The sequence below is a fragment of the Musca domestica genome, unplaced genomic scaffold (genome assembly GCF_030504385.1).
Source record: "Musca domestica strain aabys unplaced genomic scaffold, Musca_domestica.polishedcontigs.V.1.1 47, whole genome shotgun sequence".
Taxonomy (NCBI): Eukaryota; Metazoa; Arthropoda; class Insecta; order Diptera; family Muscidae; genus Musca; species Musca domestica.
The window spans coordinates 404,770-430,678 of record NW_026712338.1 but is presented as its reverse complement, the minus strand read 5'-3'; the positions used below and the strand labels follow the sequence as shown (position 1 = coordinate 430,678).

Sequence of the window (25,909 nt, the reverse complement as noted above, 5' to 3'; positions counted from 1 at the left end):
AGATGAAAAGAGGTTTATTATTACAATACAAAGTCATCGAAGAGCCATTTCCTACCTTCTCCCGGTCGCATCTGGCCCATGCTCAACAAAACCCGATTGCTTGTTGGGGTGTATCTTTGTAAAGCTGGATCTTCGGCATTGGTGGCTGAGGAAGTTCCCGCCCCACCATTACTGCCATTGTCTTCATTTTGCCTTAATATCACAGAGAAACTGCTTCCGTCTTGGGGCGAACCGTTCGGATCACTCTTACAGGTGGCTGCCGAGGAGGCCCTTAGGAGGGAAGAATTCGAAAGATGCATGCTGCTGCGTGGATCCACAAAGTCAACTAAAGCAGGGCGGAACAAAATATATGAATATGGAAAGTGTCCACTGAACTTTACCCTGACACCACTTACTGCTATAACCCGAGGGCAGTACCATGGAAGCACTGACCGACGAACGACCATCGGCCGAGGTCACCATGCCAGCACTGTTCACCCCACCCACTACCGATCCCAGGGGGGCAGCTGAGGCCGACATCTGATATGTGTTGCACTCATAGGCGGCCGCCGGATGCTCCAATTTAATTGAACTAGCCTGGATGAGATCGTTGGTGGTTTCTTCCAAAATGGAAGCTACAACGAAAGAATTTTCACGCTCTTAATTTAAATCAATCTCTCTGGACGTCAGTGTGAATAGCAAATTAGACTAGCATTTCCCAAACAAAGAAGGAAGAACAAGCAATTACCTTTTGAGAGCTTCCAAAGTTCCTTGGAAGAGAATACACCCGTGGCCAAAATTATATCATTGCACACAACACCATTGTAGGGATTGTGGCTGTAGCCTGCAAATGGTGTGTTGTCTACATCTGAATTGTTAGTGTCCTTGATACAAGAAAACTTCACATGATCCTCTTCATCCTGCCGATACATACCTTTGTTCTTGCGCTCATCTTCAAGGCGTTTCTTATTGTCAGGGGCATTGCTGTTGTTGTTGTTGTTATTGCTGTTGGTATTATTGTTATTGGTGCTGTTGGCATCATTGCTGTACAGCATCAACGATGGCGTTGAGGGGGTACCCGGTGGCGGCGATGTGGGCGATGGACTGCTCAGCGGATCATGGGTATTGATGAAATTGGCCAAATACAAATCCAATTCCCTCACCGAGACGTTAATGTGATACGGATTCACGCACAATGCCGGGTGTATACATTCGGGACTCTTTTCCAAGCGTTCGCCGTCGGTACTCTCCAACGGTATGGCCTTGAACAGAATGACCATAACCAGATCCAAACGCCATACCTTGTCCGCCTGACGCAAACAGTCAATGCGTCGCATTTTGCCCTTCTGATCGGGATTGGACAGGACACATATCGATTTGCGTTTGCCCGTTATGGATTGCACGAAATCTTCGCGACATTCTTGGGTTATGTCTTTGCGTAGTTTGCCCAGCAAACGGGAAGCCCATTTCTGTTTGACTTCGGCTTTTTCGTTCTGCAATCAAGGCGAAGAGGGGAAAAATTAATTAATTAAATGAAATTTTGAATTTTAAAATGAAAAATGAAAATATTTTTATCTTTATTCTATTCTATAAAAAAAAATTTATTCGATAAAAAAATCATTGACTATAAGGGTTTTCCTAAAGAAAAAATTCAACGAGGAGGAAGTTTTTCCTATAGAAAAAAGCTGTAAGTTCGGGCCGAACTTTGAATACTCTCCACCATTTGGTAACGAATTTGGCAATTTTCAAAAAACTTGAAAACAAAATTCTGTTTATAATGTAGCTAAAATCTACAAAATGCCCAATATAGGGAGGTATCATTGGGGTTATAAAATGTGGACCTGCACTCACAATTATCTCTCATAGGCTGTAGTACCCATTACGAACTTCAAATACTAAATTTGAAAGAATTCCGGTAAATAATGTCGCTAAAATCATAAAAATATCGAATAACGGTAGGTACAAATATCGAATAATGGTAGGTACCGCTATATGGGGGCTATACGAAGACGTGGATATACATGGCTCGTTTTCTGTCTTAGGCTGTAGTACCCATTACGAACTTCAAATACCAAATTTGAAACATTTCCGGTGAATAATGTCGTTCTAATCACCAAAATACTGGAAAAAAGGAGGTTTTATTATATGGGGGCTATACGAAGACGTGGACCTAATACACATTTGGATAAAATTTTATCAACCCACTTCATTTCGTTCGGAAGCTAGAGTTATTTCCATAGACGGATAGACGGACGGAATTTTATGCTGATCAAGAATATGTGTATTTTGTGGGGTCTAAAATGTATATTTCGAGGTGTGACAAACGCAATGACAAACTTAATATACCCTCCATACTTTGGCGGAGCTTATTAAAATGATTGGGGATGAAGTTTTCCCTATGTTGTTGAGAATTGATTTGTTTCATAGGAAAAATTCCTCAGTTTTTATATATATATATATAGAAGCCGCCGAGGATTACTCAGTCTCTCAGAATTGAAAATAAAATAAAAAATAGATAGAAACTATTCACTTAAATTAATTAGTGCCATGCATTCCACTCACCTGTAACTCATCCTTGCAGTGTCTCTCCTCCTCCAGGGACATACGTTTCTCATGCTTTTTGTAGTATTTTCGCTTCGCTGCTTGCAAATTGAACCATGAATACGAAAATGATTTGACATACGGCAACAGGGCTTCAATGAACGGATGAAACTCATCCTGGGATCGATCAAGAGAAAAAAACAAAAACAACAAATATTTTCATTAAAACCCATTGGTTAGCCAAAGAGAAATTACAAAAAAACACCAATTAAAGAAATAATGAGGAAAATCACTAGAATACAATACGATATGGCAGAAAGGGTACGATAATAAATAGACAAGTAGTATTTGAAACATGTACGTAGAAAGATATATAGACACACAGATAAATGTAAACAGATATAGGTATATATATATGTATAAAGAAACATATGTATGAAAGTTAGTAATCAAATGCATTTCATAATCCAATCGTTTGGTAAAGGGGTTGCAGTAATTTTTATTTTATTGTCAACATCGAGATTTTAAAGGAACATCTTTGATTCGCAAAATCGAATTGAGAGAGAGAGAGAGCATAATGTTGAGCAAGTGGGAGATTGAGAAAAAAATCACACACATCGAGTTTTCATTTTCTTTTTTTTTTTTTGGTTGGAACATTTCAGACCACAGGCCAAGTTTACAACATTTAAAGTAACGTAGTTTTTTAGTTAGACACATAACGAATAAAGAAATAGACACCGAATAAAAACGTTTACAAGGAATAAAATAAAAACACAAACATTTACACAGATAAATATTATACGGAACCAAAAAATAATTAGCTAATACATCAATTAACAAACAGTTGTGTTGCAGTTGTTGGTAGGTTCGACATTAGATATGTTTGAGTTGTGTGTTGGTATATAAATGTTAGGTGAAGAATTTTGTTTCCTTAACCAAAGATGGAAATAATTTTTTAAAGTACTTTCCGAAATAATTTGCCATTAATTTGAAAAAAAGTAAAACTGATTTTTAATTACAACTGGGTTTTCAATTTAAAACGACCCTGAACAAATCTTTACAAATACAGTTTGGTATTTATGACAAAATTAATGAAATTCATGATTCTTTTAATGATTTGCCTGCATTATCCTGTAACAGAGAAATAAAATTTTAAATAGCCATATAACTGTGTGTCAATCCGTTTACCCCGTAAAAACTTGTTAAAAATTTCAAATATCAGGAAGGAATTAGTACCCATTGTTAGCTCCAAATTACGAATTTGAAATACTTGTGGTGAAAAGTATAACACCAAACATACGCCAAAAAATTGAAAAAATGTTTTTTTTTTTTCAAAAACGAGCCTTTGATGTTATTCACAGTCTTTCTTGCCCAAAATATCGTGAACTTTTTTTAAATCTTTTGTGCAATTATTTCACCCTAAAAAATCTTGGTCACATAGGCGGCAAAATCAGGCTGGGGTTATGTGTCGCCTTTTGTCTACTAAAACATTGTCAACACTTTGTCTACCAGCTTTAACTTTCTACCATTAAGAAGAAGCATAACCAATGACAGCCAACATTCTCTGCTTCTTCTTTTTATACCCTCCACCATAGTATGGAGGGTATATTAAGTTTGTCATTCCGTTTGTAACACCACGAAATATACATTTTAGACCTCACAAAGTATATATATTCTTGATCAGCATAAAATTCTATGTCGATTTATGACCGTCTGTGGAAATTGCTCAAGCTTCCGAACGAAATGAAGTATGTTGATAATATTTTACTCAAATGTATATTATGTCCGCATAGCCCCATATAACGGTACCTTCCGATATTCGGTACTTAGAAGATTTTAGCGATATTATTCACCGGAATTGTTTCAAATTTTGTATTTGAAGTTTGAAATGGATGGTACAGGCTATGACAGAAAATTGTCTGGACAAGTTCACATGTCTTCATATAGCCTCCATATAACAGTACCGCCCGATATTCGGTACTTTGACGATTTTAGCGACATTATTCACTGGAATTGTTTCAAAATTGGTATTTGAAGTTCGAAATGAGTACTACAGCCTATGAGAGAAAATTGAAAATTGTCATATAACGGTACCTCCCCCCGATATTCGATATTTTGATGATTTTAGCGGCATTATTGAACGGAATCGTTTCAAATGTGGTGTTTGAAGTTCTTAATAGATACTACAGCCTATGATAGAAAATTGTCTGTGTAGGTCCACGTCTTCGTATAGTCGCAATATAATGGTACCTCCCTATATTCGGAGTTTTGCTGATTTTAGCTAATTTTTTTTTCGATCGATCCCAACGCCACTCACACCCGCCGCTGCCGATCGAGGGGGCCACCTCATAATTACGTAGGGAGCGCGTACGCCCCATAGTCCGAACTATGGAGGTTTAATAGGCTAGGGAAACCAGCTACAGTTAGATATCAGCCGGTTGAACAAATTATAAAATAAAAACCACACATACAACTTATAAATAATAATAGAATAGAGTGTCTGGCAACTACTTGATTTATTTCTAAAGATGTAAAGTAGTACATTTCATAACATGCAAGGGTTCGGTCAATGATATCTTATTATATAACTTGTTATGGATATCACATAAAGACATCATAGGATTATGTGATTCATAATTCGACTTAGCCAAAGATAGTTTTAGTGGTAGGTAATTTCGGGTATTACGAGAAGGGATATTAAAACTTAATTCACAGGTTAAAAACTGAGAACCGATTTCACCACGCCAAATTTTTATTATGAATAAAGCTCGTAACATTAATCGCCTATTTTTCAGTGACGGAAGATCAATAAGTTTTAGGCGATCTTCATATGGTGGAAGTATTTTGTTTACATTCCATCCTAATACTCTGAGTGCGAATTAAAGGAATTGTGTTTGTACTAATTCCAATTTAGAAGAATATGTTTTATAAAAAGGACTCCACAATACACAACCGTACTCTAAAGTGGGCCGAACCAGGCTAGTAAAAAAACGCTTAGTCACATACGGGTTTATAAATCCTAGCAATGACTTGACATTATTTTCACATGAATCAATATGTAAGTTAAAACGCAATTTGTTGTCTAAAATTACGCCAAGATCAACGAATGAATCTACATTGTCCAATTTGTGAGAGCCAATGGGGTAATCATTATAAAAAGGTTTTGCTCTAAACAAAGTCAATGTTTTACATTTCTTTAGATTTGGTGTCATACTATTAGCAGGGGTGCTCAAAACCGTGTTCTAGAACATGAAGAGAAAAAAGAGATAATTTAAGAGAAAATTAAAATTCTGTTTTTCTTTATATTTTACGGTTCTATTTAATTGTTTTTAAACACGAATGTTTGCCAAAATTATTTATAAAACAAATGGATACAAAATATTTGTATAAATAATGACTTAACACTGTTTTGCTCTTGATTTAAATAAGCAAAGAGAAATTTGACTGAAAAGAGATATTTCTTTTTGAGCACCCCTGCTATTAGCACTGCCCCAATTTACGAGAGAATATACATCATGTTGCAAATTTAGGGACCTAAGGTGAGAGTTCATATTACAAAAAAGTTTTACATCATCAGCAAACATCAGGATTTTAGAATAATGAATAATCGTTGGAAGGTCATTTAGATACCGTACAAAAAGGAGTGGGCCTAAATGGCTACCCTGAGGGACACCCGAGTGCATAGTTATGCGTTTTGAAAGAATATTATTAAAAGAAACTCTCTGAGTACGTCCTTGCAAATATGATGATATCCATGACAAAAATAATGTTGAGAAACCTATTTTGTCCAGTTTATATAATAATAATGTATGATCTACTTTGTCAAATGCCTTACTGAAATAAATATGATATCAGTTTGGCATTTCATTGAAAAGCCTTTGTGTACATGACATATAAGTTCTAATAGATGGGTTACAGTTGATCTACTCTCTACTCACGGATTTGTCTGAAAATTGGTATTTGTAGGTCATAACGGGTCCCTGTACGTGTGGCAAAACATTGCATGTATAGGTCTACTTTTTGGTATAGCCCCCATATAAAGGTACCTCCCGATATTCGGTAATTTGATGATTTTTTTCCACATTTTTTCACGGATTTGTCTAAAAATTGGTATTTGTTGGCCATAATGGGTTCCAACTCCGGTAGCGAAACATTGCATGTATGGGTCCATGATTTGGTATAGCCCCCATATAACGGTACCTCCCGATATTCAGCATTTTAGTGGTTTTTGCCACATTTCTTCTAATGTTTCCTTCACCATAAGGTGGAGGGTATTAAAAGTTTGGCCCGGCCGAACTTAATGTTTTTTTACTTGTTAAGATTTTAACAGAATTTTTTACGGATTTTATTTTTTTGCCAAGGTCGTTCCAAATGGTGGAGGGTATTGAAAGATTGGCCCGGCCGAACTTATGCTTTTTTACTTGTTTTTATATTTTCTAAATATTTTTTCTAAGATATCCATTTAATATCCATATCCATATATGCAAATAAGCTATTATTACGAACAAACGAATTGAGAAATTTGACCATAGTCAACAAAATGTTGAATATCGAGATGAGCTAATACGTGGACCGCTATAGAAAATTTTCGACTAGGGAAAAGCAATTCAGGCAATTCCATAAAATATTGACTAAAATTGTTCCAATGAAAAATGTAAAGAGCGCCTTTGCGGAAACATTTTCGACTTTGTAGTGGACCGCAGTACTAATACCCTACCCAGTTGTGTTTTTTGTTAGTATCCGGAATATTTTGAACTAGACAATACTCTGTCATACAGGGGATCGCAGTACTAAACTAGTACAACGCGTTTTGCTTATTCTTCTCCTTTTTTAACATTTGAATAGACATTGATCAATCATTGACGGCTGCGTCTATCAATGACATTAGTCATGTCTAACGAACTTTCCAAAATGCAATCCTCCACTGTTGGCTATTTTCTATGCAAAATGCGAGGTATGAAATGTTGTGTTTTTTATTTGTTTCGATTCAATTCGTTTTGATATTTTTTTTCAATTTTAAAATTGTCTTGCACTTTTTTTGTGCAATTTGTGAAATTAGTATGCATTTGTTCACCTACTTTGGTGAAATCATGATGGAAAATACGCCGCTTAAAAGAAAACAAAACTAAAACTAGAAAAAAGAAGAAGAACAACAACAACACCATAAAATTCCAAACTAACCAAATGTTTGCCACAATAGAAACATTGTTTTTTTTTGTGCATTTTAAGTCTTTTAGTGCGAATTGAAAAAGGCAGTGAAGAGAAGGAGGCATACAAGAGAGAGAGAGAGAGAGAGAGAGAGAGAGAAAACTGACCTACCAAAATGCGCTGTTGGTAGTCAACATGTGTCGTTCATGCCTCTGTGCCCTGAAACGCTTCCTAATTGGTATGCAAAGCGTGTAAATATGGTGAGTACGCATCGAGAATGAAAACGTGTTAGTAATAGAAGACCATAAGTCGTTGATGATGGCGATGAAGGAATGGAGGCAATTAAATACAATGGCCTGCAAAAGGCAGGGTTTTTGCACGGCTGTAAACATTCTAACATTCGGTCATTGTACCTCTGCAAAATTTATTTAGAAGTGAAATTTCTACAAGCTGCTTAATAAATCCAGGCAAATATTTAAGTTATTTAGTAAGAATTAATTATTATATAATAAGTTCTCAAAATTCATTGAAATCCTTGTATTTATGTACAGATGTTAATAATAAAAACACGAGAATTTTTGGGGTAAAATTTCGAAATATATCACAATAATTCAAAATATTCCACAAAATGATTTGCCTTAAAATTACACTTTAGATCCCAGAATACAATATTGGCACTTTTGGGGCTAAATTCATACTTCATATGAGTTTATGTAAAATTCTCCTATAAAACCGCCATTTTAAAATGATGACGTCAAAGACAATAATATTCTACATCAAATTCAAAGAAATTGATATTTTCGTTAATATCAAAAAATATTTGTATCCTTATTTCGGAAAAGGAAAAAAGCAAATAATTTACATTTTTTCTGGATTTTTATATCCTCCACCTTGGAAAGGAGGGCTTATTAACTTTGTCATTCCGTTTGTAACATCCCTAAATATTCATCGTAGACCCCATAAACTATATACAGTATTGCCCATATTCGACGGACCCATCTGGCAACGCCATAACTTTTGACAGAGATGTCATACTGGGCTACTGGTAGCGTAGCCCGACGTCAAGGAAGTGGACGAAAAAAAAAACCAGCAACATCAGCAGAAATGGTTCGAAAAGTAAAGAAACGACTTGATCGAAACCCGCGCCGCAGTGGCTCGTGAGCTGAACATATTCCATTCAGCAAATATTGAAAAATAAGCTCCGGGTAAAGCCATTGATATTCTGAAAAGTGCAAGAGCTTACACCACAACAGAAAGAAAATAGACTCAAAAGAGCTAAAGAGTTGCTTCGTTTTTCGAAAGTGGTGAACTGCCGAATTTGATTTTCTCCGATGAGAAAACATTCGTTGTCCAGCAGTTTGTAAACAAACAAAATGATCGTGTTTACTTGCCAAACAGGTCAGCCGAAAATGTGCACCTTCGGTTGGCCACCAGAACATAAGCGCCGGCCATGGTGATAGTGTGGGCAGCCATAACATCAGATGGTCGCTCTCCACTCGTATTAATCGACCGTGGCATCAGAATAAATCCGAATATTATCGCGAAAATATTCTGGAGGGTGTATCAAACATTTTGGCCGTAGACCTTAGACATTCCAACAGGACTCAGCACCATCGCACTCAGCACGCGCCACCCAAGAATGGTTACAACATGAGGTTCCTCGCTTCATTTCCAGCGCACAATGGTCACCAAAATATCCGGATACCAATCCGTTGGACTATTATGTCTGGAGTATTTTGGAAAGCAAGGTTGGCACTAATGGGCCGCCGAGATTGAGCTAAAATACCGCAGCTCAACATTCGGGCAGCGTGTGACGGTTTCATTGGCCGTTTGAAGGCCAAAGGTGACCAATTCTAAAATTTGATGCTATTTCCGACATTTTTTGCATTCATTCAATAAAATTAAAAAAGTAAAATTTTTGGCGTTTGAATTTGTTGCAATTTTTTTATCTCACCCTGTATTCATAGTCGGCATAAAATTCTAAGTCGATTTAACGATGTTAGTCTGTCTGTAGTTGACGTAGAGCGTAAAAATTTAGCAGAACAATTTGTATTGTGTCTAGGGTGGTTGGTATTGAAAATGAGATATATCGGTCCACGTTTTGGTATAGTCCCCATATAATGGTGCCACTCGATATTCGGTATTTTGTTGATTTTTGCCACATTTTTTCACGGATTTATCTAAAAATTGGTATTTGTAGGTCATAATGGGTTCCAGCTCGTATGCCGAAACATTGTACGTATTGGTCCACGTTTTGGTATAGCCCACATACGAGGGTACCGATATTCGGCATTTTGATGATTTTTGCACACATTTTTTCACGGATTTGTCTAAAAAATGAAATTTGTTGGCCAAGATGGGTTCTACCTCCGGTGACGAAACATTGTATCTATAGGCCCACGTTTTTATATAGCCCCCATATTACGGTACCTCCCAATATTCGGTATTTTGATGATTTTGCCACATTTTTTTACGTATTTCTAGGTCCGGTGGCAAAAGTCCACATTCTGGTATAGCCCTCATAAAACGGAACGTCCCGATACTCGGTATTTTGAAGATTTTTGCCACATTTTTTCATGGATTTGTCTAAAATTTGGTATTTGTAGGTCATAATGGGTTCTAGCTCGTGTGGCGAAACATTGTATGTGTAGGTCCACGTTTTGGGTATAGGCCCCATATAACGGTACCTGCCGATATTCGATAATTTGATAAAAATTGGTATTTTTAGTTCATAATGGTGGCAGAACATTGAATATTTAGTTCCACGTTTTCCTATAGCGCACATATAACGATACCCACCGATATTCATTATTTTGATAATCCTAGTCACATTTACCCATATAATTGTTTCAAATTTAATATTTTAGAAGATTTGATAGATTAAAGCCCTTGAAGTATAAATTTGTCTATTGAGGTTCCCGTTTTGGTATGGTCCCATATAACGGCCTCACTCACATTATGGCTTTTGATAAATTTAACTGCATTATGCAAAAGGTCGTACTGGTATATGAAGTTCAAAGTGAAACATGGAGAAGGAAGCGAGATAGACCAATAGTTACTTTGAGGATCTCCATAGAATCACTTTCTGAGTTGATTTATGCATGTCAGTCTGTCTGTCCGTCCGTCCGTCCGTCCGTCTGTCCATGTATTCTTGTGAACAAAATGCAGGTCGCATTTATTATCCGAATGAGATGAAATTTTCCAAACAACATTTGTTTGGCCCAAGGATGAACCCTATTGAAATTGGAGATAATCGGTCAAAAATTAGATATAGCTCCCATATATATCTTCGTCCGATTTGCCTTTTATTGTCCACCAAACGTGTAATATCAGCCCGAATAGCATGGAATTTTGCACATGCAACCAAATTAGGCCTGAAAATAAGTATGCCAAATTTGATCGAAATCGGTTCAGATATAGCTATAGCTCCCATATATATTGTTCATCCGATTTGTTAATTTTATCCTCCGCAGCCGTAATATGCACTCCGTAACAACAATATTTGGGAAAATTTATCAAATGCAGCTCAGAAATACCTTTGCTAAATTTTATCGAGATCGGTTCAGATTTGGATATTGCTCCCATAAATAACTTTGTCCGATTTACCTTTTATTGTATACCAGACGTCTAATATTTGCCCAAATGAGATAGAATTTGGCACATACGACCTAATTGAGTCTAGAAGCTAGTATGCCAAATTTTATGAAGATTATAGATATAGCTCCCATATATACTGTTCATCCGATTTGTCATATTTGTTACCTACAGCCGTAATATGCACTCCGTAACGACGATATTCAGGGAAATATTTCAAATACAGCTCAGAAATATCTTTGCCAAATTCTATCAAGATCGGTTCAGATTTGGATATAGCTCCCATATATATCTTTATCTGATTTCAAATTAATTTTGCACCAAATGGGCAATAAAAGTCCGAATTTTAAAAGATACAAATGCTTCGGCATATTTAGTCCTTTGAACTTTAAATTATAATTATAATCATAGCGTGTATGATTGAATTCTCCCATAAAAACTTTTAATTGTTATGCGCAACTCTACTAAATTAGCAAAGTGGTGTAGGGTATCATAAAGTCGGCCCCGCCCGTCTTTAAGACTTCAAGAATATTTTTTGAGGAACGTTTGGATTCGTAGAAAAATTTCTATTTTCTTTCAGCTCGACTAGTCTAATTTTTAAGGAGGAATTCCAGCCTTTCCAGAACAGTTGATAAATATCGATTTAAAAGTATTTTTGTGCGTTTCTAAATTTTGATAAAACAAAGTAACACATCTAGACATCCAAAAAACATAACGGAACGGAAAAAACACATCGAAAATAATGCTCGAAAGGAAAAAGGAACCCATAATAACAAAAATAAAATCAAAACAAACCAACGTTATTTTATGATGGATGGATGGATAGATGGATAGGCATCAGACCAAACAGCCAAAAAGGGGGTCACACTAACACCAACATTCATAGATAGTCCATGGCTAGACACACAGAGGCGGACAGACAGACAGACACTTATTGACTATTTACACACATCAAAATATGAACACAAACAAAAAAAAAAAAAAACAAAGAAAAAACGGGGTTTATTAAGGACATTTAGTATGAATGAACAAACAAACCATGACACACACACACATACAAACAAACATAACACAACATAAATGAGTTTGAGTGTGAAATGGTTCGTAGTTGTTATGAATTCGTGTGAATATTTAGGTGTATAGGTGCAAGAGAAATTTTAAGAGTGTAAGAGAAGAGAGAGAGGAAACGAAAATAACAAAAATATGAGAAAAAACGGAAACAAATACACCAAAAAAGGTTTAGTTTTTGTTATTGTTGTTAGAGGGCACACACAAGAACCAAATACAAAACATCCATACACAACAAACCGAAATTGATGAGGGGGGAAAAAGAAGAAGTAGAAGAAGAGAAGGAAAAATGTACAACAACAACAACATCAAGGAATAATAACATTAAAAAAACAACACACAGAGAGATTTGTTAGTAAGTAGGTTTGTTGTATTTGTTAGTAGTAGTAGTAGTGGTGGTTGTAGTAGTAGTTGTTGTTGAATTTTGGTAATTACTTAGTTAACGGATACAAGTTGGGTTTCCGAATATTCGTTTGGGGTTTTTTTGATTTGGTTTGGCTCTTTTTGTTCTTTGTGTACGTTCACTTCGTACAGCAGAAAACAGACAGCGTGCAGGGAGACACATACACACACACACACACCGTGAGGGAGATAGATAGAAGGGAAACCCCAATGGAGAAATGGAAATCAATTTGTTTGTCTGTTAGCTTTGAGCCTGTGATGGGCGGTGGATAGCCTTTGTGGGATTTTGTTTCTGTTTAGTTTCGATTGAAAAAACCCAATTTGGCTAAATGGAAATGCTGATCAGATCCTTGTTTCTTTCTCGGTTCTGTACCCTTTTGGTCCAAAAAATATGCGGAATTTCGACGTTTTATGTTTTTCTTTTTTGTTTGCGTTCTGACGTTGTTAAAATGCAAGGAAAATGATTGGCTTTTAGCTTTTGGATGTTGTTAGTCGGTGGTTTTGTGATTTTTTTTTTTTTTGATCTGAGATTGGTTAGCTTGTGGCATGGCATGGCGGGGCAAATTAGTTCATTTGAGGGAGATAGAAAGTTTCTTTCGTATTTGCTTAAAAAACTGATACCACGTATAAGTTCAGCACCTGTCCTGAGGATGAGGTTTGGAGGTAGGAATTAACGTCCGTCTCGATCATACAGCTACGCAGTGAATCAGGTATAAACATGCCTTGTCAAAACAGGCTCTTTGAATGTGGCTCGTTGTTTTTGTTATAGTAGATGGATGTTGTTGCTCTAGTTGATGGTGATGGTTGTTTGTTGTCTTTTGTAGTGGTGATTTTCTCTTATCCTTGTTTAATTTTTTAGTTGTTGTTTTATTTTAATTATCCTTGGAAGACGTTAAGATTTATTTCATGTTGAGCTTTATTTTTCATTGTTTCAATGAGTGTGTGCAGTGCTGGCTGGAACAATTTTTCGTAAGTTTTGAAGACACTGATTTTTTTTTTCTGCAAAGAAACCAAAGTTAATCGTTAATTAATGAATTGAAGGAAATTGGTAGAGGAATAAGTAAATATGATAAATTTAGATCGAGTAAGTTTTGTTTGTAATATTAGCTCACCGTTCGTTGTAATTTGATAGTATCGAAATATCAGAATACAATTTCACCATGAGTGGAAAACAAAAGACCGCCTTTAATAACCCATAACATTCAGAACATTTAGCACGGATGGTTTCCGTTACAAATTGTCGTGAAGACTAACAAGTGAGTTGAAGTATTGCAATACCCGAAGTTTGAAGAAATGTGAGAGTTATTACATTTCAAAATGTTGTGGCGGACGTATGTGAAAGAGTGGACCGCTACGAAATAGAGGGGGCAAATTCACTCTTGGAATCCGAGCATTTTAGGTGGAATGTTTTAACCCTCATGCGAGTCAAGAAAGGTGCCTCAATTTAAACGGGATCGTAGCATATTAAAATATTCTACAAAATTACTTGTCATAACATTCAACTATGGGTCCTAGAAGACGTCAAGCCACTCGTCCAAAAGCTGTTAAAATTATTCCAGTGACAGCTCATTATATTGTTTACAAGCGTACAAAAGCATTTTGGTGAGAATTTTCCAAAAAAAAAGGTTATTCGTGAATTCAAGCGTAATAGTGTGATTTCTTTATACAGTTGCCCATATTCGACGGACCAATCTGGCAACGCCATAACTTTTGACAGAGATGTCACATCGCTTAATGGCATACCGCGTTTGAAGCGTCAGTCCAGCAGATTTTTACCATGAACCAATACACGCCACGCGAGCGCTCTGAAATAGTTGAAATTTACAGAAGAAGTCAATTGTGAAAACTCAACGTGCTTTTAAAACATTAAAAAATGTCTAAGAACACCATTAAGCGTTTGTACGAAAAATTTTCGACTGGTAAGGCTCTTTCTAATCCGAAGAGGCCATATAAAAGTCGATCAAGGCGATCGGCTGAGAATATCGCTGCCGTACGAGCCAGTGTTGAGAGGTCCCCAAGAACATTCCAAAAAACGCCGTTCTCAGCAGTTGGGCATGGCTCGGTCCACTTTACAACGGATTATTCGCATTGATTTGCATTTGTTCCCGTACAAATTTCAATTGACGCAAAGAATGTTGCATGCGGACAAGCCTCGTCGATTGGAATGGGCCCAAAGAGTCATCGGGTCCGTCGAATATGGGCAACCCTGTATTTGGCTGGAAAACGACAAGTGGCTATCGTTAGAGCACTCCAGCATTTAAATGTGAAGAAAGTGGACTTCAAGGAAGTGGACGGAAGAAAACAACATCATCAGCAGAAATGATTCAAAAGTAAAGAAGTGACGTGATCGAAACCAGGTCGCAGTGGCCAAAATGGCTCGTGAGCTGAACTTATCGCAATATTCCATTCGGCAAATATTGAAAAATGAGTTCGGGGTAAAGCCATTGATATTCTGAAAAGTTCAAGAACTTACACCGCAACAGAAATAAAATAGACTTAAAAGATCTAAAGAGATTTTTTTGGTTTCCTCCGATGAGAAAACATTCGTTGTCCAGCAGTTTGTAAACAAACAAAATGATCGTGTTTACTTGCCGAAGAGGTCAGATGAAAATGTGCACCTTCGGTTGGCCACCAAACTCAAGCGCCGGCCATGGTGATGATGTGGGCGGCCATAACAACCGATGGTCTCTCTCCGCTCGAATTAATCGACCCTGGCATCAGAAAAAATGCCGAATATTGTAGCGAAAATATTCTGGAGGGTGTATTAAAGCCTTGGGCACGCAAACATTTTGGCCGCAGACCTTGAACAATCCAACAGAACTCAGCACCATTGCACTCAGCACGAGCCACCCAAGCGCTTCGCCCGGAATGGGTCAAAATACCGCAGAGAAACATTCGGGCAGCGTGTGACGGTTTCATTGGCCGTTTGAAGGCCATAATTCGTGCCAAATTTGACAAATTCGAACAATTCGACAAATCATGTCAGACCCAACAAAGTATATATATTCTTGATAAGCGTAAAATTCTAAGACGATTTAGCCCTGTCCGTCCGTCTGTCCGTCTGTTGTAATCACGCTACAGTCTACACGAATTAAGATAGAAAGCTAAAATTTTGCACAGATCTCTCTTTTGTCTGCAGGCAGGTCAAGTTCGAAGATCGGTCCACGATATCCTATAGCCCCCATATAACGGTACCCTCCGATATTTGGTATTTTGAAGATGTTAGCCACATTTTTTAATGGAAGTGTCTGAAAATTCACACAAGTAGTTCCTTGTGAATACTTTACCCCCTGAGAGAGAATTGTCTATATATCGTATGTCCACGATATCGTATAGCCCCCATATAACGGTACCCCCCGATATTCAGTATTTTGACGATTTTAGCCACATTTTTCAATGGAAGTGTCTGAAATTCCACAAAAGGAGTCCCTTGTGAGTATTCTACCCTCTGAAAAAGAATTGTCTATATAGGTCCACGATATCGTATATCCCCCATATAACTGAACCCCCCGATATTCGGTGTTTTGATGATGTTAGCCACATTTTTCAAAGGAATTGTCTGAAAATCCATACACGGAGTTCCTTATGGGTACTTTATGCCTCGGAAGAGAATTATCTATATCGGTCCACGATATCGTATATCCCCAATATAACGTTACCCCCGATATTCGTTATTTTGATAACTTTACCCACATTTTTCAACGGAATTGTCTGAAAATCTACACAAGGGGTCCCTTGTGGGTACTTTATACCTCGGCAGAGAATTATCTATATAGGTCCACGATATCGTATAGCACCCATATAACGGTACGCCTTAATATTCGGTATTTTGATGATTTTGGCCACATTTTCAAATTGTATTGTCTGAAAATCCACACAAGGAGTTCTTTGTGAGCACTTTACCCCCTGAAAGGGAATTGTCTATATAGGTCCGTAATATCGTATATCACCCATATAACGATACCCCCCGATATTCAGTAGTTTGGCGATTTTAGCCACTTTTTCCAATGGAATTATCTGAAAATCCACACAAGGAGTTCCTTGTGAGTTCTTTACACCCAGACATAGATTTGTCTTAATAGGTTCACAATATAATATATACCCCCATATAACGGCTCCTTCCTATATTAGATATTGTAAAGATTTGAAATAAAATTTAATGGATTTTATTTTTTTGAAAATTTTCTAATTCGTTCCAAATGGTGGAGGGTATTCAAAGTTTGGCCCGGCCGAACTTATTGCTTTTTTACTTTTTTATCTCAGCCTGTATATACTTTGTTATTTCTAAAGTTATTATTTCGATGAGTTACGAACGGAATGACGAACATAATATACCCTCCATACTATGTATGGTGGGGTATAAAATAACAGGTGTTACAGTTATATGGGGCTGCTAATGATCTATCAGAGAAGGTTGTGACTATTACAAACTACAAATACCAAGTTCGAGATAATTCGGTTGAAAATGTGGACAAAATCCCTGAAATTTACCTGAGTTTCTGTTCATGATACTTACCAAAAAAACCAGAGAATTTCAACGTCAATGCAAAAACGGAAGAACACAGAAGTTGACAGGAAGTTGAAGAAATCGCTCGCTAGTTTTCATGGATTCATTGAAGTTTTGATGATAATGATGATGTCAAAAGATGTTGGTAGAATCACACGCAAGCAGTGTGTTTGTATGTGTAAACGAGTGATTGTAAATTGTTTTTTCATCTGATGTTATCCTCTTAAGCTGGCAACCAAAATGGCAATTTTCCTGGGTTGAAAGATTCGAAATTAGGTGGCAACATCATTGGCATCAACAACACTCTCATCAGCTTTAATGGGCATTCGTCTGGTGGTGGTCTATGACTGTTGGCTTTTCTTTTTGTTGTTGTTACTGTTCTCCTAGTCGCTATTATTTCGGCAGCTGCTTGGTGTGGTTGTTGTTGTTTGCTTTGCTCTCCTTCTTTGCTATATTTCTTTGAAACTTTTTGCATAAGTATTTGTTTACATGCGAGCATGTATGTAGTATGTGTGTGTGAGTGAGTGAAGATTGTGAAGATGTATTTGTTGATTTATATTTGTTTTGATTATTGCAATTGTTGTAGTTGTTGTAGTTATCTTTTGCCCGCTGCAGTTGTTATTATTTTTTGTTATTATATTGGTTTTTATTGTTGTTGTGTTTTTTCAGCCATTTTTTTTATAGGAACTCAACGAATATCGAACATTTTGCTTTGTTATTTTCTTTTTGTTGTTATTATTATTATTATTTTGGGTTTTCAGCTATTGTTGTTAATAAAAAATATAAATTGTTGTTATTGTCTTTTATTTTCATTAGCTGTTGCAGAAATGAAAGTAGAAAAGAAATGAAAATGACAATTTTGATTTCAAAACGATTTATTTACACACACAGTTGCATTTATTTATCTCAGCATTGGTTTGTTTTTTATTTATTAACGTTTAATAGTTTCTTTTAATTTATTGTTTTTGTATTTGCTTATTTCACGAGACCCTTTTGGAAGTGGTGGTTTTGACTAGAGTAAAATTTGTAAATTGTCAATTGTTATACCCTCCACCTTGGAAAGGAGGGTATATTAACTTTGTCATTCCGTTTGTAACATCCTTAAATATTCGTCGTAGACCCCATAAAGTATATATATTCATAATCAGCATAAAATTCTAAGTCGATTTAACTATGACCGTCTGTCTGTCTGTCCGTCTGTCTGTTGAAATCACGATACAGCCCACATTATTTGACGTAGAGCGCCAAAATTTAGCAGAGCAATTTGTATTGTGTTTAGGATAGTTGGTTTTGAAAATGAGATATATCGGTCCACGTTCTGGTATAGTCCCCATATAACGGTACCTCCCGATGTTCGGTATTTTGATGACTTATGCCACATTTTTTCACGGATTTGTCTGAAAATTGGTATTTGTAGGCCATAACGGGTCCCTGTACGTGTCGCAAAACATTCCATGTATAGGTCCACGTTTTGCTATAGCCCTCATATAAAGGTACCTCCCGATATTCGGTATTTTGATGATTTATGCCACATTTTTTCACGGATTTGTCTGAAAATTGGTATTTGTTGGTCATAATGGGTTCCACCTTCGGTGACGAAACATTGCATGTATGGGTCCATGATTTGGTATAGCCCCCATATAACGGTACCCTCCGATATTCGGTATTTTGAAGATGTTAGCCACATTTTTCAATGGAATTGTCCGAAAATTCACACAAGGAGTTCCTTGTGGGTACTTTATATCTCAGCAGAGAATTATCTATATAGGTACACGATGTCGTATATCACCCATATAACTATACCCCCGATATTCGGTATTTTGATGATTTTACCCACATTTTTTAACAGAAATTGTACACAAGGGTTTTTTTGTGAGCACTTTACCCCCCGACAGAGAATTATTTATATGTTAATGATATCGTATAGCACCCATATAACGGTACCCCCGATATTCGGTATTTTGATGATTTTAGCCGCATTTTCAAGGAGTTCTTTTTGAGCAATTTACCCCCTGAAAGGGAATTGTCTATATAGGTCCACAATATCGTATATCCCCCATATAACGGTACCCCCCGATATTGAGTAGTTTGATGATTTTAGCCACTTTTTCCAATGGAATTATCTGAAAATCCATACAAGGAGTTCCTTGAGAGTACTTTACACCCAGACATAGATTTGTCTTAATAGGTCCACAATATCATATATACCCCCATATATCGACACCTTCCTATATTAGATATTGTAAAGATTAAAAAAAAAATTAATGGATTTTATTTTTTTGAAAATTTTCTAATTCGTTCCAAATGGCGGAGGGTATTCACTGCTTTTTTACTTCTTTAAAAATATTTTTGTCGCTAAAATAACTATTAGCAAAGTAATAGAATCCCGGCTAAGGGTATTTACGAGTGAAAGTGTATCGATATTGGCTTTTTGGTCGAAATAGAAATATTACGATGTGACAAGTTTTGACTTTTTTGGTATCCGCTTCTTTTTACATGAGATATACGTTTTTTGTGGGCTACACCGAATCTTATATTGACATGGACGAATACTAGAGAAGATCAAATAACCATGGCAAATTTGGAGTTTAGCTAACATAAAATTGTGGTACAATAAGGAGGAGGACTTAGGCTATGCCCGCTTCCTGTCAGAATTATTTAAAATTGGATACAATTTGCTATTTGATATTTTTCCAAATTTTTAAAATGAATTTAAAGCCCCAAAGATGAATGATAAGCCTGGATTTTCTTTCAAAAATCTGATCGAAACTTCTTTCATGTTTTATAATCATGGCAAAACTGGGTAATATCTTTAATGCTCGTCCAGTAATGTATGTTACTTCCACACAAAAGGCAGTTGGTAACCTAGAATGTTGAATCCTTGCTTGATTGAGTGGACCGTACCTGACTGAGTCTGATACAATTATGGCGATGTGTAAAGTTTCAACTACATCGCAAGCACACTGCAGCCAGCCAACATTTTATAATTTCCGAATCTTTGCGGTGCAAATATTGAAAGCCACGTCCGAAATATCTTTCATGTTTGTTATACCCTCTCCCTTACTATGGAGGATATATTAACTTTGTTATTCCGCTTGTAACTCCTCGAAATAATCATGTTAGACCCATCAAAGTATATATATACAACGATTTCCCTTGGTCTGTCTGTCTGTTGTAATCACACAATCTTTCCAATGAATTCAGATAGAAGGCTAAAATTTTCAACACATGTGTATTTTGTCAGTAGACAGCATGGTACAATGAATTCAAGGTAGGGCAGAACTACCATATGATTTAATTTTTTTTTATTTTTCTGGCTTAATATGTCAACTTCATTTGCTTATGTGTGTGTCTTCTTTTCAATAATAAAAATATTGTTCAGAAAATATTCAAATTCGGGTGTTTTCAAAATGCTTATTGCAACGAATGCATCGACAAAATCTACAGTTTTTGTCGCGAAATAAACCATAAGAGATATATAGAACATGATATTGAAAAGAAATTTTGACCATTCATTCAGTTTTCGCGGTTTTAAATTATTTATTCAAAACCAATGCAACAAGTTGTTTGCTTTTTTATTGTTTTGATAGTAATTCTGACATTACAAGCCAAACAGGTAGACCTCTATACTTGCAATTTTTTCAAAGTTGACCTACCTTCTCTTCATTGTACCATGTATTCAAATATATCTAAAATCATCAAAATACCGCATATAGGGAGGTACCATTATATGGGGGCTATACCAAAACGTGGACCTGCACAGACAATTTTTTTCCATTATAGCCCCCATATAATGGTATCTCCCGCGGTGGGAGATACCATTATATGGGGGCTATACGAAGACCTGTGCAGGCAGGTTTCCGTCACATACTGAGGTGTTCATTACGAATTTTAAATACAAAATTTGAAACAATTCCGGTGAATAATGTCGCTTATTTCACCAAAATACCGAAAATAGGGAGGTACCATTATATGGTGGGCTATACCAAACGTGGACTTACATGGTCCTGCAGACATAATATGTATTTGAGTAAAATTTTATCAACCTAATTCATTTTGTTCGGAAGCTAGAGTGATTTCCACAGACGGACGGATATCGCCATAGACGCTAAATAGATATAGAATTTTATGTTGATCAAGAATATATATACTTTGTGGGGTCTAAAGTGTATATTTCAAGGTGTTATAAACGGAATGACAAACTTAAACTATGGTGGAGGGTATAAAAACAACAGGTACCGTTATATGGGTGTTATACCTAAATGTGGAAATGGAGTACGTGAATCATCTATGCTAAATTTCATTCATTAATTGTATACTCGTACTTAATTTGGATGTTGCAAATGGAAAAACCAAGTTAATATACCCTTCATCTTATGATGGAAAGAATAGTAATGCAGTTTTTTTTGATTGCAGGTTCTGAAGGCTCTGCTTTTTTTCATAATGGAGGTGCAAAAGGCACTTCAAGCTGTGCTCATTTGTACAGGGTTGCCCATATTCGACGGACCCATCTGGCAACGCCATAACTTTTGACAGAGATGTCACATCGCTTAATGACATACCGCGTTTGAAGCGTCAGTCCAAGCAGATTTTTACCCATGGTAGAAGAATATAGGTAGACGCATCGACACAGCTGCTGGGACAATGAACTGTCAAACCAATTTTGGAATTGAAAATGTTGAATGAAAAATTATTTAAATTTGCAAATATTGTTGAAAAACACGAATTATAATAACCTCCGAATGACGTCGTATAAGAAAACATATTAAAATCTACTTATATTTTAAAGGACATTTAAATTTTTTTTGACATATCAATGCTCCCAAGCGTTGATGCATCTACCTGTATTCTTCTGCCATGTTTTTATCATGAACCAATACACGCCACGCGAGCGCGCTGAAATTTACATTCAACAGAAGAAGTCAATTGTGAAAACTCAACGTGCTTTTAAAACATTAAAAAATGTGAGAAGTGCGCCTTCTAAGAACACCATTAAGCGTTTATACGAAAAATTTTCGACTGGTAAGGCTCTTTCTAATCCGAAGAGGCCATATAAAAGTCGACCAAGGCGATCGGCCGAGGATATCGCTGCCGTACGAGCCAGTGTTGAGAGGTCCCCAATAACATCCCAAAAACGCCGTTCTCAGCAGTTGGGCATGGCTCGGTCCACTTTACAACGGATTATTCGCATTGATTTTCATTTGTTCCCGTACAAAATTCAATTGACGCAAAGAATGTTGCCTGCGGACAAGCCTCGTCGATTGGAATGGGCCCAAAGAGTCATCGAAATGGCCGAAGATGACGAGCAATTTTGGAACAAAATTATCATGTCCGATGAAGCCCATTTCACATTGAATGGGACCGTAAATAAGCAAAATTGCCGTTTTTACGCCACTAAAAATCCTCAGGGGATTCAAGAAGTACCTCTTCATGACGAAAAAGTCACAGTTTGGTGCGGCGTTAGTGCGAAAACGGTCATTGGGCCGCTTTTCTTCCAAAATGAAAATGGCCATGCTGTTACCATCAATCAGGAGCGTTATCGCGACATGATCAATTTTGTGATGCCAATTATTCGTATGAGGCAGTTCTAGTTTCAACGAGACGGCGCTCCACGAAGAATTTGTTTGCGGGCCATTTGATGTCGAAAAGTGGTGATTTGGACTGGCCACCGCGTTCGCCCGAATTTATGCCGCCTGACTTCTTTTTGTGGGGATATTTGAAGTCTAAGGTTTACGTTAACAAGCCAAGGACCGTAGAAGAGCTCAAGGACAACATTCGTGAAGAAATAGCCGCTATTCCGGCCGAAATGTTGGCAAAAACGATGGAAAATACAGCAAAAAGGGCACAATACGTCATCAACGCCAGAGGCGGCCATTTGAAAGATATCATATTCAAAAATTGGTGTAAACAAATCTACTAGGAACAAATTAAATGATTAACATTGCCAACCGCCAAATTTTTATTTTTTCTTAGATTTAAAAAAAAAACACATGGGTATGTCGAATATGGGCAACCCTGTACCTATCTATTTTCGGTATCTTGGTGACTTTAGCGACATTATTCACCGGAATTGTTTCAAGTTTGGTATTTGAAGTTTGTAGTGGATACTACTGCCTATGACAGAAAATTGTCTGGGCAGGTCCACGTCTTCGTGTAGTCCTCATATAACGGTACCTCCCGATATTCGGTATTTTGATGATTTTAGCTACATTATAAACAGAATTTTTTTGCAGTTTCGCATTTGAATATTGAAATAGCTTATGGCAAAAGTTGCCTATGCTGGTCCACGTTGTCGTATGGACCCTAATATAAGGGCTACATTCTATATTTTTAAGATTTTAACAGATTTTTTAAGATTTTAAGAATTTTTAAGGGATTTTATTATTTTTTTAAGTTGACAAATTAATCCAATTGTTGGAGGATATTCAAAGTTCGGCCCTTTTTATACCCTCCACCATACACTCATCGAAATAATCATTTTAGACCGAACAAAGTATATATATTCTTGATCAGCGTAAAATTCTAAGACGATTTAGCGCTGTCCGTCTGTTGTAATCACGCTACAGTCTAAACGAATTAAGATAGGAAGCTAAAATTTTGCACAGATCTCTCTTTTGTCTGCAGGCAGGTCAAGTTCGAAGATGGGCTATATCGGTCCACGATATCGTATATCCCCCATATAACGGTAACCTCCGATATTCGGTATTTTGAAGATGTTAGCCACATTTTTCAATGGAATTGTCTGAGAGAGAATTGTCTATATAGGTCCATATCGTATAGCCCCCATATAATGGTACCCCCCGATATTCGGTATTTTGATGATTTTACCCACATTTTTCATCGGAATTGTCTGAAAATCAACACAAGGAGTTCCATGTGGGTACTTTATACCTCAGCACAGAATTATCTGTATAGGTCCACGATATCGTATATCCCCCCATATAACTGTACCCCCGATATTCGGTATTTTGACGATTTTACTCAAATTTTTCAACGGAATTGTCTGAAACTCCACACAAGGAGTTCCTTGAGAATTCTTTATATAGGTTAATGATATCGTATAGCACCCATATAACAGTACCCCCGATATTCGGTATTTTGATGATTTTAGCCACATTTTCAAATCGTATTGTCTGAAAATCCACACAAGTAGTTTTTTGTGAGCACTTAACCCCCTGAAAGGGAATTGTCTATATAGGTCCGCAATATCGTATATCCCCCATATAACTGTACCCCCGATATTCAGTAGTTTGATGATTTTAGCCACGTTTTCCAATGGAATTATCTGAAAATCCACACAACGAGTTCCTTGTGAGTACTTTACACCCAGACATAGATTTGTCTTAATAGGTCCACAATATCATACCTTCCTATATAAGACATTGTAAAGATTTAAAAAAAATTTAATGGATTTTATTTTTTTGAAAATGTTCTACTTCGTTCCAAATGATGGAGGGTATTTAAAGTTCGGCCCGACCGAACTTACTGCTTTTTTACTTGTTTGCATTCAATCTTCTTCGAATGTGTTCTTTTGCTGTGTAATTTAATCTAAAGTTCTTCTGCTTCAGAAATGAAAAAAGTATTTAACTGCATTATCCTTTGAAATCCAAATACAAATTTTTACAGACATTTGACAAATTTGACAAATTTTTACAGACTTGAGACATATATATTTTTAAACCGTTATAGTGTTGTGATGGGCGGTGCATCCATCTTTTGGTCTATGCCACAAGGTGCATCACATATTGGGAGTAGTAGGAAGTAAGCATTTTGCAGATGTCATAAATCTCAAAACTAAGTAAAAAAGTCAGCATGAAATTAGCATTGTATATGGATAATTAAATTTGAATAATTATTAATTTTTTCACAATTTTTTTTGTTTTAATTTTAATGTAGAAATTTTCTTTATTATCTATATATATGTATGCATGTATTTCAGCATTTATTGATTTTTCTTTCACAGACACTGTAAATCACTGTCAACTTCATTTTTCTTTTGCCACACTTGTTCACTTCACTTGGCCGACAGGAAAAAACGGCATTTTGTTTGTGATTTTGGAAAACTTCGTTTTTTTGTAGAATTGATTTTTTATATATTTTTTTGTCTGAAAGGGATATTTTTCGATTTGTTGAAAATTATTTAGAATTTTTGTTACACAATTTTTTGTTTTCTGATTCGGAACGAGACGAGCAGCAGCAATAAGAGACAAGACAAGGCAGACAGACAGACAAACAGACGACAGGCAGGCAGGCAGGCAGAAAGAAGGAAAAAAGAAAATTCGTTCTTCTTCGTCTGTGCGATTTATTTTTGTTTTCGTTTTGTGTGATTTTTCCCGTTTGCGTCCGTTAGTTCGGTGCGCTTTTGACGTGCGAGTGAGTGAGTGTGAGCAGCGTGAGCACGACGAGTGGCAGCAATTCGCTCGGCAATGTTTTCGTTTCCTCTACATTATATAAATAACTTTTTTTCGTGGTCTATACTACTGTGCACGGCTATGGAGGAGGTGGACGGACAGGCACAGACAGCTATGGATTAACATACATATTTACATACATATACAACATATATGTACACAAATACATAAGTATTGAAACGAGACAATTTTTTGGTGTGGGACTCTTTAAACATTTTCATAATATTTATTATAGATTTTGTTGCGTTTTTTTACAATA

At 36.5% G+C, this 25,909-nt stretch overlaps 1 protein-coding gene across 1 annotated transcript in view; it reads right to left on the bottom strand.

The window, feature by feature from the left end:
- The window catches only part of LOC101892220 (LIM domain-containing protein A), a 32,318-nt gene that overhangs the window by 6,096 nt on the left and 313 nt on the right, over positions 1 to 25,909 (bottom strand). The window contains exons 2-8 of the mRNA XM_059127733.1: positions 17,249 to 18,000; positions 13,354 to 13,731; positions 2,542 to 2,697; positions 914 to 1,472; positions 728 to 841; positions 396 to 614; positions 56 to 325 (exon numbers count right to left, since the gene is read on the bottom strand). Of these exons, the coding sequence (XP_058983716.1) occupies positions 56 to 325; positions 396 to 614; positions 728 to 841; positions 914 to 1,472; positions 2,542 to 2,697; positions 13,354 to 13,452 (1,417 nt within the window). The 5' untranslated portion in view covers positions 13,453 to 13,731; positions 17,249 to 18,000. The remainder of the gene's footprint in view (positions 1 to 55; positions 326 to 395; positions 615 to 727; positions 842 to 913; positions 1,473 to 2,541; positions 2,698 to 13,353; positions 13,732 to 17,248; positions 18,001 to 25,909) is intronic.